This window comes from Ascidia mentula, chromosome 4 (genome assembly GCF_947561715.1).
Source record: "Ascidia mentula chromosome 4, kaAscMent1.1, whole genome shotgun sequence".
Classification (NCBI taxonomy): Eukaryota; Metazoa; Chordata; class Ascidiacea; order Phlebobranchia; family Ascidiidae; genus Ascidia; species Ascidia mentula.
The window spans coordinates 17,205,141-17,223,034 of NC_138569.1; the positions used below are offsets into that span (position 1 = coordinate 17,205,141).

At 37.2% G+C, this 17,894-nt stretch overlaps 3 protein-coding genes and 1 pseudogene across 3 annotated transcripts; 3 read left to right on the forward strand and 1 right to left on the reverse strand.

Moving 5' to 3' along the window:
- Nucleotides 1–7,907: 7,907 nt before the first annotated feature.
- LOC145897601 (WD repeat and SOCS box-containing protein 1-like) lies at nucleotides 7,908–12,608 on the forward strand. The gene is made up of 9 exons (XM_082985956.1): nucleotides 7,908–8,118; nucleotides 8,192–8,381; nucleotides 8,464–8,603; nucleotides 8,819–8,928; nucleotides 9,219–9,344; nucleotides 10,036–10,217; nucleotides 10,528–10,644; nucleotides 11,320–11,436; nucleotides 11,717–12,608. The coding sequence occupies exons 1-9, from the start codon at nucleotides 8,064–8,066 to the stop codon at nucleotides 11,886–11,888; spliced, it is 1,209 nt and encodes a 402-aa protein (XP_082842082.1). The 5' UTR covers nucleotides 7,908–8,063; the 3' UTR covers nucleotides 11,889–12,608.
- Nucleotides 12,609–12,973: 365 nt separating this feature from the next.
- On the reverse strand, nucleotides 12,974–14,223 carry LOC145899074 (cell cycle control protein 50A pseudogene; annotated as a pseudogene).
- A 744-nt stretch (nucleotides 14,224–14,967) lies between these two features.
- On the forward strand, nucleotides 14,968–15,408 carry LOC145897492 (U6 snRNA-associated Sm-like protein LSm5). Its single transcript, XM_082985804.1, has one exon. The coding sequence runs from the start codon at nucleotides 15,001–15,003 to the stop codon at nucleotides 15,271–15,273; it is 273 nt and encodes a 90-aa protein (XP_082841930.1). The 5' UTR covers nucleotides 14,968–15,000; the 3' UTR covers nucleotides 15,274–15,408.
- Nucleotides 15,362–17,774, forward strand: LOC145897491 (mitochondrial outer membrane protein SLC25A46-like). Its single transcript, XM_082985803.1, has 9 exons — nucleotides 15,362–15,614; nucleotides 15,672–15,833; nucleotides 16,124–16,224; nucleotides 16,280–16,357; nucleotides 16,419–16,640; nucleotides 16,792–16,934; nucleotides 17,032–17,212; nucleotides 17,272–17,370; nucleotides 17,433–17,774. The coding sequence occupies exons 1-9, from the start codon at nucleotides 15,452–15,454 to the stop codon at nucleotides 17,652–17,654; spliced, it is 1,371 nt and encodes a 456-aa protein (XP_082841929.1). The 5' UTR covers nucleotides 15,362–15,451; the 3' UTR covers nucleotides 17,655–17,774.
- Nucleotides 17,775–17,894: the final 120 nt, after the last annotated feature.

A 17,894-nucleotide genomic window follows, 5' to 3' on the forward strand; every position in this document is an offset into this window, starting at 1 on the left:
TTTTCGTCCGGGCGTTTCACCCAAATGGTTTCGCTCCCGCGGACCGGAAAACTTCTTGAGCACACACCGACAGCGGCTTAAGTTCGCAAAGGCGTTTTTCACCATGGGTTTTACTGAAATGTTCCTGCGTATAAAGTTACTTTCATGTACATTCTGCTCGTTCTTTGTGTTAATGTCAGTTAAAGACTTGATTTGTGCCAATGGTTTTTAAAAAACACGACCAATCGACATAGGTTCAAGCTGTGTTGCCCCTTTTCAGAGGTTTCATGCAATATTTTCGGATTAACTCACAAACACGACTGATTTTGGATAATCAAACGTTTTTAAAGAATTATTAATCCCAAAACGAAATAAACACACAAACTTATTTGCCTGTATAAAATTGACATTGAAACAAAAATACATTCGACCATATGAAAGGAAAAACAAATAAAAGGTTTGTTCGCCACCTTGCGGAAACAATTTAAATCCTAATCTGAACCTTTTGTTCGCAAGCTTGTCCGCTTTAAGTTACCAACGTTTCGTCTAGTTTCGCCTCGATTGTATGGGACTTTGATATTTTGTATAATTGCAAACTTACTATGAAACAAGGTAAACGTATCTCCATTTTTAAAATCCCTCTGCACTAGCAATCTTTAAACAACAAAAAAAAGTAATTACTGGATCTGACCTAGATTATTGCGCAATATCCAAGATAACTACTTTAGAGAAAACATCTATTTCGCCCTCACGGTGTCATCAGTATTCTAAAAACATCAAATATAAAACAAGAGCAAACTCTAGGACTAAAACCAAATGCACTTACAGACAGTTGCACATACTTAATGTTGAGCACGAAATAAAAAGAAGCAGAGCATCAGTTAACGTTGTTAACGAAAAACGCTGTTGCGTCTGCAGTTTGCTTTGGGGTAAATTAACACTATCAGGGACGACACCAGCGGCTGGGCCGATTAAAACATTTCGGAGATAAACGTCACCATGCCTTGTGTGTTGACCTTTGCGTTCGTTAAAGTTTGCCATTTTGCTTCGCATTCGTCTTTACCCCATAATGCTCTATGCCCACACCAACTTGTGGAAAACGAATTTTTTGTTTGGTCAACGTAAATGACGCCACATATTGTGTATGGGGCAACATATATACCATAGTTTCGGCAGTTAAGAGCTTGGTAAAGTTGGTGGTTTCCATTTAATGTGGTCAAGTATAGGGTTTGACCATACATTTGGTGCCTCCTCGACTGCCGCAAAGACAGCAGCGACCGTACGGCTGTGATTGGCCAGTCATCAGTGCATTACTACTGCTATAAGGCGGAATATATATATTCTCTTAAGTGTTTACCTTGGATGATACTGCAATAATCTAGAGTCCTAATAATCACTTTTTACATGACTTTTAGTGCAACGACCCCAAGAACAAAGGAAGTTGTCAGTGGGATATCTATGCTTTATATATAAACATTTCTAAATGGTTATATATAAATATCGCTGAAGGCATCCAGAAGCTCGCAGGCATTGTTATCAGTCACGTATGTATATTCTAAACCCAGGTTTTGGGGACATGCTCCATAGTGAATTAAATACCAAAACTAATTCCTCTCGACGTTTTATCCTTGCCTAATTTTCGCCTAACAAAGACACATTTTAAATGTACATATATAAACATTCTTTTGCCAATTACTGACATAACTTCCAAGCGTTGCTCTTTAATCACCACTTGAATTGTCGCAAAAAAATTATCAAACGACGTAATAAAAACGAAACCCGAACATTAAATCCGAATGCCGAAACTATACTTTCACTCAGGCGCCAAAAAACAAATCCGATATCTGAGTCACCTGTGGTAATAAGTAAATTGATTTTCAGTTCATAGTCCCATCCTTATCACGCGCTGTATGAGCAAATAGCCGCAAAAAAGTAAACGCTCTTTCGTTGCCCTGTTTGGAATCTCATTTCTTGCTTATAATGCATTCGTCCGAAACATCAAACAATCAATTTTTCAACAGTTTTAGGGACATATTGGATTTATTACTGTCTTTTTTCTATGGAACGTTCGATATGACCTGGGTTCATTTCTTTGCCTCTTCAACTCTTGCTGTAGGCACGTTTCCTTCCACAGCATAAGCGCATCCTCTCACCAACAGCACTTATCCGCACAACGCTTTCATATGAGAACTTATTTAAACCCTTTTGCAAGTTTGCTCTTATCCCAAGATTCTGAAAGGCCAGCGTCCAATTTTAGATAAGGAAGTTTCTATCGTTTACATATAATTATGTTGAAGTTGTTCTTTCACGACAAGCATACATAATATTTGTTTGATTTAAACGTTTCTTTTTCGATAACAGCATCATAGGTGTGTGATATGTTTAGTGTTGCCATCGATTCGGAACACCTATCTATTTAGCAAAAAACGTTAAAAGTTGACACCCCTGTAATAGGGCGTTATTTTACCGCATTCGCGCCCAAAAGTCAATCTACACTTATAAGTGCTGTTGTTCGTTTAAATTCACTGGTATCGCGAAATGTTATTTCCAAACATGATTTCACTGCATGATTTAAAGTCCACAAATATTGAAACATTTCCCTAATCTCTGCACAGTGGTCAAACTCTTTTCGGCCATGAAAACCTTCCCCAAACGTATAACTGCTAAAATCCTTTGAACGTATTTACACAATCCTGCTATCAAATATTATTAAACTTTGACGCAATAGAAAATTCGAGCCTGCATAGCCAAGTCCGCCAAATTTTAACTATATCCACCACATTGACCTGTTTAACTCTCTAAACACGGATCAAACTGTTGGCGGTCGTAAAGCCTTGCACAAAATGCAGAGAAAAAGTGACAACCTCTCACAATCCTGTGTTTGGTCAGACAAACTGATTTACGTCGAACCACGTCGAGACTCACAACGATCAACCAATAAACTCTTGGTTAATCATCCCACAAAAAAAAATCGCGTTTTATGTATGCAGTGTGATAAACTATGTCGCAACATGGATTGTGCCCGGGGAATTACTTCGCACCTCATTCCGCTTCTGTCGTTATTTTCTTGTTTGCGTTTGTCGATAAAATCCAGCAGTTGTTTGGCGACGAGGACGGCGGCATTTCTGATTATGGAAAAGCTTGTGGAGATGGTGCAACTCCAACTTGAGTGCCGAGAACGTCGACACCAAGAACGAATGGAGGCGATTATGATTTTTCTAAGGAAGCCTCACTCAAGTGAAGAATCGACAGAAGGAATGGCATTAACGGTACCTCACCCAAACACGCCTAATTTTTCGCCTTTTGATTCGACCTCAGAGATGTGCGTTGACTGCTGGTCCTGGTTTACACGTTCGCCAAAGCCCATTTGGCGAAGGTGTTTTTGACGAATCAATCTCCAAACGTATACAAGATGCTTTCAAATTGACTGCACATGAATCGACAAGCCAACGATAGAAGAAATCGTCCAATACATGAAGTTTCAGTTCGACCCCAAGCGTTTCATAGTCTGTGAAATCATTCAAGAGATCGCCGTTTGCATTTTTTGCATCCATCACAGATCCATTGGATGAAGCTTTGCGTACTTGTTTTATTTGTTCAATTGAAAACGAAGCTGTTTTGAAAGCTTTGTTTCGGAAAAGGGTGAAGGGATGACGAGCTGACTTTTACTCGTGCAATTGACCTTGCGGTCGAAACCGAAGATGCTGCCAAAGTGCCTAATAAAGAAACTGTTGGCGGGACGCAGCCATCGACTTCGGTGTGCAAAGTAAATTCTTGGCTCCAGAATCGTTGTTTCAACAAAAGTACGTTACAAAGTTTTGCAGCTATTGCAATCGAGACGTTGTGGACAGGTGACGCACAGAAAGTAATGCCGAAGGCTCCCGTACATCAATGGATAATACCCAAGAAGCCATATATATTATAGGTTATAACTGGTTGGTCGCCATTAATGCTTATACGAAGTATCCTTGCATTCACCGTACTCTAAAGCAACACCGTATTCAACAGACGCACCTTATTATCCTGCGACCAATGGAGCAGCGGAGCAAACTTTAAAGGCATTGACGATTTTTCACATGTAAAACAGCCGTTTACAAACAGTAGCGGATACTCACCAAGCAAGTTTTTTTAACGGAAAGCAAATGCGAACAATAATTGACACAATGATACCTTCTCCAGCCCATGATGTGCAAAAGAAGCAGGCGCAAGGAGGTAAAAACGAAGTTTCTATCATAGACGCGTTCATCGGACATACAACGTCGGTGATCCTTGCTGTATGCACCATATTGCAGACTACGGCTGACAAAGACCCACGATGGTTTCCGCACCGGTCGTCAAGCGTTACGGAAGTCGAAGTATTCGGATTAAAGTTATTTTCCGAGGCCGATAAGGGGACTCCATATTGACCCAACTTCGACCCAGATATGCATCATCACATCAAGACGACGAACCAGGAGATGAACCCAACATCACGCAATGTATCTAATGATGAATTGTCAAGTCCAAAATTACTCACCGTTTTTTATTGTCGGTTGTGAGGTTCTGTACGCTACCTCGGAGCTAATGGCGAGCTTTGCTTATGTTTGTTATATATTTTATTTTTGGATCATTAACTGTTTTTTAATGAACATGTTCCGGATGTTGGTACAGGCATAACGCAACAACTGAATGGCGAAGACACCCCAGTACAGTTTTCAGAACTAAATTGTTTATGCACATTTAAGAATTCTAAACCTAGGTATAAGTTGTAAGTTATTTTAACACCCTGTTCTAATACATGATTTGCACCAAAACAGCGCCTCTAGTGTCAGCTCGGGGTCAGGGGTTAAGTTGTGCTACGCGAGCGAAATGCTGTTTTGTGTGATAGGAAGTTTTGGAAATAATCACTTATTTTGTTTGTTATACGGCTTTGATTCTAAACTGAATGTCAGGACTTGGATGTTGCGTAATTGGTTGCAATAACAATCGAAGAAAACTGCGTCGGTGGAGATCTAAACAGTGACAGGGTGAAATTCATGAATGCAATCTTGAATGTAGTCGGTGCCGCGGTGCGTATGTGATTCTCCATTCGTGCTTCACCCGTTTCCAACGAATTCAAAACATAAAGAAGATCATGATCGATGTGTGAATTTTGTGAAGGTCGTGAAAAAACGCAAATTGACTCACAATTGCTCCAAACAGCACTTTGTTAAAGGCAGGCCAACAACACAAAATGCAGTTCCTAATTCACACATGGGTCATACAACCAGTGTCGTAAAAGCTAGGAAACCACCATCTGGTTGAGGAGTAAGTAAAGAGCCCTAACAACTTTAAATAGTCCCAACATAAGTACAAGCCATGAAACAATTGAACCAAGTTCTATATTAGGTGCAGGTGGTAGTTGCAGATGTAAGTGAACTCATTAAACCGAAAACAAATGTATTGCAATGATGTCGATGTGAATTTAACTTTCTGACATCTTTTGAACTGGTAAAATTGAACAAAAAATGAATTCAGTTTTCAAGTTACTAGATAAGAGATCTGTTGGGATGAATTACTGGAAAGATTCAAACTTCAATGCAACAAGAAGCAAACAAATCTGTATATGTCTGTTATTTGATGATGAGTTAGTGATGATGACATTCATGAGATTTTGATTTGAACTGTTGGAAAAATATTTAGCACTGAGATTTGGCATTTCTTGCTCATCGGTTTCAAGAATCATAACAGCATTAACAAAATTTATTTTGTGGCAACTAAAAAGTCATAGTATTGACTTGAATGTTGACCTATCCGAGCCTTTTCAAAAACCTCTTTACAACAAAGTTAATACATTATTTACTGTACAGAAACTCCTAAAAATGTAATTGCAAATGGAGACAGTTTCATTTTGTTTCTGATGGAAGAGGCAGTCGACACAGCGCTGTTTGGCGACTTTGTGATGGCTGACAGGATTTTTCACATTTGAGAGGAGTTGCTTGTCAGACATTGTGATTTATTGAAGCCATGGTAGGAAGTCCGGAAAACTAAACAATTGGCCAATCATCGTATATATGTTGAAAATGTTTTTTATTTTGTTGCTGATATTGTCATGATATGTGTAATCTAATAGAACTATTTAGTCAGAAGAAATATTGTTCACATGATTTATTTTAAGTTGTTGCTTACTTAAAAGTTTTTGTCACAAAGAAACGTACTTGAGTGTTAATACAAATGTTTGCACATAACATTAATAAATCAGGACCACTGTGTGAACACAAAAATTTTCAATTACACGAGGTAATATGACAGTAAACTGAAAGGAACAAACAAAGGCATTGAACAAAGTACAACATAAAAAGGGCAGTTTAACAATGTGCATTTAAATATATAAAAATAATCACTTGTTTTGTCTAAGCCAGATTGCTAGAAATCTATTTCTTTAGCTTTCAATGAACCTATAAAATTTGAGTTCGATACATTCCTCTGAAAGAGAAGTGAAGTGCACGATTTCTCTTAATTTTGTTGCTGTAGCTTCGGCTTGATGCTGCAATGTGATTGCAGTTTTGATTTAATCTAAAAAAATGCTATGGTTTTAAGGCATACTGATTTTCTATTTTACGCTACTTCACAATTAATGAGACTACCCAAACAACTTACCTATACAGATGCAGTATGCCCGCAAAATTTCTCCACATGGTCTAACGCAAGGAGAATCTTTTGGATGGTGTACACTTTTGGATGCGAAAAATCAGTACTCAAGCAATAGGCAGCATTTTTAAGGTTTAATATAATGAGACTCCAGGTATTCAAATGCTCTGCTTATAGGTTGACATTTAGGAGCTTTTTGCCCACGTAAATTGACATCGTTTTCATTTAGACACAGCAGATTGTCCTTTGCAATGCCATCACATGGGTCAAGGAGTTGCTCTTTTTCAGAAAAACATAAAATACTTATGTAGGCTACTTCCCTTGCTGGTTTTAACAACTTAATTTTACACCCATAACATCTGAGGAAAAGACCAATATGTTGCGACTTTGTTTTGTTATTGGTTTGCGAACCAAACAGCTTACAATGTTCGCGCAAACTCCCAACTATCCACGTCCGCAACGCCTATGTCATACTTAGGGTCTTTGTTTTCCATTTTGCTACAAAAAAAATTAAAAACACCCCAGAACTGTTGTTATACTTCACATTTACCAACCAAGTCCTATCATTTTCTACACAACAAAACGCGCGTAGCACAACTTAACCTATGACCCCGATTCTCACGCATGCGCATTGGCGTTGGTGCAAATCATGTATTCGAATATGCGATATTTTTTACACTTTTTTGTATCTTTGAAAAGGCCTGTAAACAATATTGTGTAATAAAACAATCCCACCCCCCACTAAAATGGCAACGTCAACCAAGTTTTGTTAACTGGTTCCACTTGGTAAATAATGTTCCTCGCCGAATGCTAAAGATTACGATAAACATTTCCCCGAAAAAGTGATATAGTTAGTACACTTGACAACATCAAGGTTAAGAAGTACAAATAATACCAATCAATCGGTGTGACAAGGAAAACAATAATTTTACAAAAAGTATGTTGTTTTAAAGAGGGTTTCGGATTGTGGAGTTTGTAAACAAACTCCTGGCCGAGAGTGGGCGCTGCGCAGATACTACAAAAAGGGGCGTGCAAACCATGTAGCAACTCGTCCAATCAGAAAAGTCGCACAGCAGAGTGAGTTATTCGTCAGAAGGAGAAGTTTTTGTTTCTTTTTACTCTTCAGAGTTGCCTGTTGCGGCGCCTCTCTTCTTCAGCCAGTTTATGACACGAACGACGCAGACGCGGTCACTCGGACCGTACTGCAGGCACAACGCTTTACGTGTTAGCATTATGTCAAACGTTGGCTGTCTTTTTCTAACCTACTATATAAGACCTCTGTAATATCGAGTCGTATCATTGTTTGTTATTATACAGGGCACAAGATACGTTATATAGCTTGTTGTTGTACATTTGATATTGTAACAAACGTTCTGAAGTACCAACGTCGTTCTGTTGTTGAATCTACATCATTTTGAGTGTTTTTCTCCGCTTCAGCAACCAGCACGTTTTAAACATCTTGTCACAAACAGATTATGGTCAATTCGACTTCAAAAGGAGAAATAACCTTTGCTCAGTTGATCGCCAAAGGTTTGTAAGAACATGATTTTTTGCTGTTTTATTTATGTTTTATCTATATTATTATATTTATGTATTTGTACAGAAAAGCCTGCAAATGTCGAACAAATTTTGAGTCATTTTGGTGGTACAAGATGGAAACCAGGCAGAGAAGCAAAATGCTGTGCATTCTCTTATGATGGAAAGAAATTTGCTTGGTCCATAGGATATGATAAAGTTAAGGTGCAAAGTCACTTGAAGGCCATTAAAGAAGTTTCAGAATTAGTTAATTCCAGGTAAATAGCATGAATAACACTGTAGGTAAATATTTAACATTTAAACCTAACATGAGAAAAAATATGACACTTGAATCTACAGGACCAGCAGAATCATTGACTGCAGCTCAATTGTTATCTCCATGGAATTTGCCCCATATATTCCTGGGCTACCAAACTCTATGGCTCTCCTTGCCACTGGGTTGGAAGGTGGTCCTATCAAGATATGGAATGCAGACACAGGTCTGATTTTTGTAACAGTACATTTTTAAGCTGTCAATTTAGTTGGCTCACAACCAAACCAAAACACACTTTTAATTTTATTTTACCATTTTTAATCATGTTAATACTTTATACTAAAACGTAATTTTTTCCAATAAAACAGAAGTTTTAATGTGCAGTGTCATGCCAGAGACCTAAATATGTAGACCTCACAATGTTGTTTTTATTTGGTTTAGGAGAAATTGTTTTTAACCTGTCTGACCATCAAAAGTGTGTTAATGGTCTCACCTTCTCCCCATGTGGAATTCCTATCATGGTTTCTTGTTCTTCTGACAAAACATTAAAGGTAATAATTTTACATCAATCTTACATGTTCACTTTCCTCTAACGTTTCACACCTGAATGCTTATTTCTATGTATGTATTGCCAAATTTGAATAGCCTTCCTTTTAATTATGATGGCATCTGCGGTTTTGTTATATTTACATTGTAATGTTTTAGAAGTAAGTGATGTTTACAATATTTGAGAAATATGGTTAAAATGAGACGTATAACATAATGAGTCATCTTTGCTGGTTGAACAGCAACTGCCTGAATGAAATATGAGAAAATGATGGAATGCTTTTTTGATAAATAGGTGTGGGACTTGGCAGATGATGGAAACATGTCTTTAACTATCACAGGCCAACTTCACCCAATCAGCGACTGTGCCTTTTCCCCTACGGACCCACACATGCTGGCATCTGTGGGTCTTGGGAAATCTGTAAGTACATGGTTGGAATTCAGTAAATTCAATCGCTGGACATGAATACATTTTGTATGCCTTGCTAAACGTTAAATGGCATGTTATTGCCGTTGGCCATATCTTCAAACAGCCTTTGGCAATAAAACCTTTGGCAATAAAACCTTTTAATAATTGATATTAAATGAGACGCATGGTGTTTTGCACGTAACAACTTGTCGACTTGATTGACCTTGCTGATCATGTCATTTCAAGGTCTAAACAACTCGTGTCGCTTGTGCCCGTCTTTGCCTTCGAGCATGTAAACAGCGTTTATCAACTTATCCCTGCAGCTAAGATTGGAGAAATGCCAGGCGCTTGCTCAAAACTAGCGTATGACGCAAACGTTGCGTCATGTTTGTGCGCAATGGTAAAGAAGCTAGCGCTCGCATTGAGCAGTCTACTTATTTTTCCTATTAGTGTTCGTTGGTGTTCGCTTATTATTTGTCAAGAGATTAGCACGCTCTGTTGCAAGTGACCGACAACGAACGAACCCTCGACACGACATGACATGTTGCATGTTGCTATTACGTCAATTGATTACGTCACTTCCTGCTATAGTTATTTATTTTGTAAATATTTCCTTAACGGTTTTCCCCAGAACAAACGTAATCATGTTAGCATTATTTTACTCGGATTTTCCCCCAAAAGCTCTATTTTATTTTGTTTGAAGGCCGTTCTGTGGGACCTTGTACACAAGCGCTCATTTAAACTTTCAAAATGGCTTCGAGGTCACCACAATGATGTTGTAGCATGCTCCTGGTCCCCTGACGGTGCCTTGTTGGCCACTGCTTCTCACGATACAGTTGCGATAGTGTGGGATCCTTACACTGGGACGCAACTTTCCATTTTAGCGTAAGTAACTTTTACTAGGGTGCAAAAAACTTGGATCAAATACTTAAACAGAAAAGCAAATGTTGTTAAACATGCCTGCCCACCTCTGCCCTTTTTTGTAGCTCATTATCGCAGCAAGTGTTTGAAGTGTCTACCAACAATGTTTAACAGCTAATTAGCTTTTGGCTTTCCTGTTTAAGTTTTATCACTATTCCCAGTTTTCCATGAGGTTGATGACAGTGAATTTAATGTTTGTTATCAGTGGAAATATGTGGTTTGGGAAAAAGTATTGTGTTTTCACTTTTTGTTTTATTGATAACGTTATTCACAGGCACCAGTATCCTATGCCCTCTCCAATTTATGCTGGTGGTGCCAACGGTTATTGGGTGAAGTCCCTATGTTTTTCAAATGATGGTACAAAAATTGCAACAGTCTGCGAAGATAATTGGTAATTGTGAACATTTGGGATTGTTTTTGTTTTTGATGTAACGTTTTCACTGCATGTTTCTTTTCCCTCATTATGCAAACCCTTGGTAAACCCTATACATTACAGTTGTTTTGCGGCAAAATGTCTGACATTCACTGCATAATTAACTCATAGTTCTGTTGTCAAAAAACATCATTAATTAAAAATAACTGGTGTTTGCATGAGTTGTTTTCAATGCATTTTGCATAACCAAGAATTAGATGGAATAAATTTGCCTGGTAAAGTAATCTGTGTTACCAAAAAATGGCTATACAATGTAACAAAAGAAATATTTCAAATAGCTTTGGTGGACTTGTTTGGTTCAAATCAACTTTTGATATTGTTCTCTTCTACCCATTTTTTAACGTATGAGCAGCTCTAGCAACATTGTGTTCTTGTGTCAAAATCGTTGTGTTAAGTAGAAACCTTACTGCATACTCCTAACAGGCTTACCTGTGAGGATTATCTTGCAGAAGGATAAATACCACCAAGCTTCAAGGTAGATCCAAAATGGTTGGATATTTGGTCATAACTTGAATTGTGTTTTTGTTTGTAAGTAACTTGTTAACCCAACACAACCTTTTGTTTACTCTAACTTTCATCTGCAACTATATCTTGGAGGTGGGGCACTGTTTGAATAAAATCTGTTTTTTTCAGTTTACGAATTTGGAAACTTTGGAACGAACAACAGGAAGCCGTGATTGTGGAGTCCAGTCTAACTAAGCTAGGACATCAATGTCGATTTTCCCACAATGGCAGTGTTTTGGCAGTCGGGTAAATGTTAATTTATGTATGTGTTTTTGCTATTTTAGGGAGTATACAATATTACAACAGAATGATAATTTTTTTGATCTTCTTGACTTCATATGGTGATCAAGAATACTATACTATATAGATAGTTTTCATTAATAACATTATGCCTGTTTTCTGCAGTTTAACTTCACACAACTTGGAACTAAACATTTTCTACAACAGTAATTTAGTGACAATTAAATCAATGTTATTTACAATAAGTTGAAGATTTTTCCCAAAAAAACAGTCAGTCTTTTTTTAGAAAATTGGATGGATCTTTAACAGTAGTACAGGATTGTGAAGATGGGATCAGCTCTCTTAAACATTTAAGTCGTCTTGCTGCTCGGCGAAAATTCACAACGCACCAGATTGAATCTCTGTGCATGCCTCAATCGATCAAGGACTATCTAACTTATCGATTACCATTACCATGAACTTGCAACACATAAATGTAAATCTACTACATGTCAGAAGATATAATTGATACTGTAAACAGATCCTCTACAGTAGAGAGGCTCTACTTCAAGTGTAAGGCATGCTGTATCAAGTGAAAAGTTTCCGCAAGAGCAAAATTAACGATGTTTAATGTTTATTTTGTCAATTTGCAAAGTGCTTCTGTGCACCGCAGTAATGTTTCATGCAATTGGATGATTGGCATGATCGGCCCACTGCGCAGGTCCTTACTTGAAAACCTAGTACTTCTGTGTATTTTCCTTTTCAACTGGTGACTGATTACAGTTTGTGGCGTGTTATTTTTTTCTGCATACTAACGACCTGCAATGTGGAGTTTCAATTTTCTTTGTTGTATCTTTATTGCATTAAGTACTGCGTTGGGCCAAATTCTTGGTATGTGCAAACAAAACACCAGAGGTGGTCAAGTGTTTCTTACTCAAAATACACAATTTTTTTAATAGTTTGCTGTACACAATTGAAAGATGCAACATACAAAGTAGCACCTAATTTATTTAATTATAAATAGAATCAAGACACTGTACAATGCAAAAGAATCAAATGATCTGTATAGTTTTAGGTTGTAATGTAGTACTGCATTGTTGTACATGATTTATTGCTCACATTATTCGTATAGCTGGTGTACCAACTGTTTTAGTAAGAACAGTTTTCAGCGATATTTAAAATAAAAGATAAATAAGACATACTGTGCTCTGTTTTTGCCACTCAGTTGTTGCATGTCATATTAGATATCACCGGTATGAAGACACTCGGAATAGAGAAGGCAAGAATTGTGATTTAAATTGTAACTAACAAAAAAAATTAGTTTTAGGTCCTTCTAGTGCAGCTGCAAGGACATAGTATATCCTTATCTCCATAAAGTACTCCTGAAAATGTAATGTGGTATTGTGTTCATCAGCTTTTGTGTAGACTAAATTTTGAATGCGTGCAATATGATTTTCTCATACTATGGGATGTATCATTTTGAATCTTACACCTCAGAATTTGTTGTCAAATGTTTCTAAACTACATCCACTTTTGTTTTTTGTATTGAAAAGCAAAACACCAGAAAAAAGGTAAAAAGCAAGCAAACAATGTAGGTAACAACACACATGCAATACTGAAAAGTATGCTTCTTTAGCATTAATTCTGTGAACAAAATGCCGGGCACAGTAAAAATGCCAGAAAGTAGGGTGTAAGTTTACAAAACATCAAAAGTATTTTTGATTATCTAACTGGCCGATCATTAATTAGTTGCATTTTGGTACCAACATGGTGAATAGCCCACAAAACTGCGCACAAAAAACCACTGATAATTCCTGAACAAATGTAGGCAATACCAAGAAAATCATTTTTCCCTCCCATCCATGTAGTTGTAGCAACAATAAACCTTTTTCTTCCTCCAAATCCAGTCACTGGGTAGTTGTAAGAAACAAGAACATTATATGAGCCCAATGGCAAACCATTCTGAAAAAAGACAACCAGCCTGTCCAAATGACCATACAGTTTACGAAAAGTAGGAAATGCAGCAGTTCTCATCCACACAATAAAAGGTTCATTTTCATAGCCATTGTTAATATCACTAGAGTTATCCAAGTACTGTACTGGAGTTTTCCAAAATAGAGGAGATTCGGTGTTGTTGAAAGCAGTTTCTATGTCACCTTGTGGATTGTTAAATTTTTCAGAATGGTCAGAGGGCCAAGCAATACCAGTTCTGAGTATAGGTACTGATATATTGCGAAGAGTAAGCAAGTAAGTATCATTAAACAAGCTGTTAGCAATAGCTCCACATGGTGCAATTACTTTCTCTTGCCCGTTTGACCTGTAAATATCATATGGTGCACAATCTTCACTGATATTGCTCACATCAACATTCTTTCCAATAAGTTGATAGTCATCTCTGGACTTAACATAGCGACGATGATTTTGATAAAAACCATCTAGTCCATAGTACATATAAACATCGCCATCAAGATCGATGGGAACTTCAATCGAAAATAAGCATGTACAAGAAGAAATTTCTTGCTGTACATTTTCAACAACAGAACTGCATCTAACCAAAGGGTTTTCTAGAGATAAACAATCAGTGTAATCGTAAGAATATTCTACAGCTCTCCAAGATGTAAATAGTAGAAGAATGCCAATGCCAATAAATGAAACAAAAACAACAGCAAACAAGGGTAAGACTGATTTTGCAGTGTACACAGGTTGCCAAGCTGGTAGTCTCTGTTGGTTAAAAGCAGTGATGCTGGGAATTCGTGATGATTTTTGAGTGGTTGCAACTACTAAATCCGACATTGTTGCCGTTTTTATATATCATGTTAGGAGATCTCAAGCAAACGAACAGCAGACAGCGTCAAGTTTCCTTGGAGATTTAATAGAAAACATACTACAGAAACAAGTTAACATTTTGAAAGAGCTTTGACCTTCAAACATGAACGCTACGTGTAAAATAATTGTAGAAAAATAATTATGCAAAGACATAACGACAATAAAAAGACTGTTACTGTATGTGACTCAATATTTTTTAATGCTCAGAATAGAAATTTGTTACCCCCCTGAGTTGACAATATGCGTATATATTTACGATAGTAACAGGTATAAGATATTTTTGCATTTTTGCATTGAATCTTAGACTTTTTTAGAACTTTAATATCTGTTGTATTTATTATATTGGTCTAAAGTAAAATATCCGTATCTTTGGAGGACATTGTGCATTCATGCGTCATAAGAGGGCATTTACTCTTCATGATGGTATTGGGTTACGGTATTCGTATCTGAGTTAATGCAAAATTTAAGAATTGTTTATGTCCTAGATAGGTTGCGTTCTGGGTCTTGCAATCGGAGGATATTTGGGGCATAAAGTAATGATTTTTGTTTGTTATTTCCGTTCGTGCGAACGTGTGAGGTGAATCATATCGAAGTTAAGTTTAACGATATGCGATATAGTATACCAAACCATTAGTAGTGTAGTAGTATTAATTACCATTCGTCACATAGCCTATCAACACTGACACATGACTTTTTCAAATGAAACAAACTTTAACATGCAAACAATTTTTATTAGATTTCATTAGGCGTTAACTTACTACAACAATGGCCTCTGGGGGAGTAAATCCATCACAACTTTTGCCATTAGAATTGGTGGACAAATGCATTGGCTCCAGAATTCACATTATCATGAAGAGTGAAAAAGAAATAGTTGGAACTTTACTTGGATTTGATGACTTTGTCAACATGGTATTGGAAGATGTCACTGAATATGAAAGCACATCAGAAGGAAGAAGAATCTCAAAACTGGACCAAATATTGCTAAATGGAAATAACATTACCATGTTGGTTCCTGGTGGTGAAGGGCCTGACATGTGAAGTTCAAATGTTATGTGTTCTTGTATGTTGATGCATTTCAATCACTGCCTTGTATTTGATTTGGAATTTGTTTTCAATTGCTCATTTACATTGTAATATGTGCTAGCATACTTAAATGTGAGTCCTCTTTTGTAGCAGTATGTGGTAGTGCGCCTTAAGTTTATAACCACTTATACTGATGGAAAGGCGAAAACGAGAAAAGATATCTCGTTTCCCAAGCTACAATCGCTTACATGGGGCAACGTCTAGTTCTGTTCGACCAAGTGCATCTACACCAGAATTTGGCAACCGTCCTAGAGTGCATTTTAATGAAAGTGTCACAAGATATGAAAGTCAATCAGGTAATTCCCTAGGTTTGTTATGCATTAAAGTATTGTATTGAACATGTTGAACAATAGATGCCACAGAAGAACATATCAGAATGAGACCAAAATTGAATCATGGAGATAATGAACTGCAGCAAATTATGCAACATTATGGAATAGATGAAACACAAGACAATGATGTTCCTTCATCATCTACGCATTTACCTAATTTAAGACGTTTTCCCGGAAATTCAGGTAATGTACATTCTAAAAAGTGTAATTTATATTAGATATTATATATTTGTTAAGCAATGTGGAGCCAATTATATGAACTGCTGCACTGATGAGACCTTTTAGGTCGAAACAGTGGCCATCTGTCTGCAGCTTATACACATTATATATTTGTTGTTAAACTAGGTCAAAATTTATAAACTAAACTTTGTGTAGGACTTTGAAATGCAGGGTATGAAATGAATTAAGATCGTTGCTAAAAAAAAGTGCAAACCCAGCAATCAATCTTGTTTATATTTTTTTGATAATTTTAGAGCATACACAGCGTCTGGCATCTTTTGGTGCAACAGTGGCAAGTGGTTTGTCAAATTCACTCATAGCTTATCCATGTCTTGTTCTCAGAAGACAATGTCAGGTTTGTTTAATTTTTGCTGAAAAATTGCACATCTCATGTAAACATCCATTTTTAGGTCAATCATTCTGGTCGGAAGTACCATTTGACACCGTTTTCACTTTTGACAACTGCCATTAACATGCAACGAGCACAAGTACATATATATGATATGTTTTGTTGATAAAGTTGATTAACATGCCATTGACTGTTCACAGGGGTTAACCTGTTTGTGGAAAGGTATTGGAAGTAGTATGTGGTTGACCGCAATAGAAATTGGGTCAGAAACAGCAATTTCTGAGTTATCCTCAGGAAAACTACCAAGAGAATTAACAAGCAATTTCTCTATCAACTCATGCATGTCCCATGTTGCTCTGAAAACAATTTCTGCGATAATTACAGCACCGTTTTATTCAGCTCATTTAGTAGAAAGTGTTCAGGTAAGTTTGATTTCAAAGTATTTTCTGTTTTATTATGTTATTGTGTTTTTACAATTTCTTTGCAAGGTGGATGGCAGAATAAAATTTTGGTATTACTTAATTACATTTGTGGGCTTTGTTTGTTTAACCCCACATTTGTATATTTTGTCAGAGTGAAATGACAAGCGAGTCTCCAGGTGTATTTTCCTGCCTTTCTGAAGGTTTTTGTCGTTTTTTTGGAGTTGGTATACAGAGTCCCAGGCTAATGCCATTTTATCAATTATTACTACCAACTGTTTGCAATTCCCTTTTAAGGTAAGATGGTGTTACTGTGATGATGGAATGTTTTTATTTTATTTAAATTTGATTTTCATAATCCAGTGACAATTAAACTTCAATTTTTGCATTTTAGATACCTCCTATCTTTGCTGCTTGAGAAAATGATTCTACACATTATAAGAAGCTATGCACACCACCGACACCAACAAAGACTTGCTAGATTACAGTTAAGGTCTCCTGACTTCGATCATTCACGAACCTTGCAAAGGGATCCCCTTACGCCAGATGGTGATGCACCACAATCCCTACTAAACGTATTAACTTGGTTTCTTTTTTATGGTTGTCACAAATATAAATAGAAGTTTTATTTCAGGCGCATTACCCTGAACTGCTTGCCAGTTTTCTAGCAGGCCTAATTGCAGATGTCACACTTTACCCGCTGGAGACTGTGATCCATCGTCTTCACATTCAGGTGCAATTGATTGCAAAATGCGCCAACGCTGATTTTGTATAACGTTTTATCATATTAACTAGGGTACCCGCACCATTATCGACAATACTGATAGTGGAAGGGGTTTCCTGGCAGTCAGTTCAAGATACGAAGGTGTTGCTGATTGTTTTTCCACTACTGTGGCCACCGAAGGCTACACGGGTCTTTACCGAGGATTCGGCGCACTTACACTTCAATATGCCTTGAAATACGGAATGTTGCGAATCACCAAGCTTGCCTTGACGTTGGCTTCCCATGAATATTAGTGGCACAAATAATAATCAAATGTTCCATGGTCGCGCTTTGCTGCTTGTAACTTGTATTTATTAACGCTTCGTTGTTTATTTTGAGTGCTGGTGTTTTTCCGCGTCAAATAATAATTTGATAAAAGCTTTCTGCGTGCGAATGTTCGTACATGGATGAATAGAACTAAAAAAAGCAACTCCGGGAACGATTTTACCATCTTACAGCAGAAATGGTAAAACAAAGCAGTGAACTGATGACAC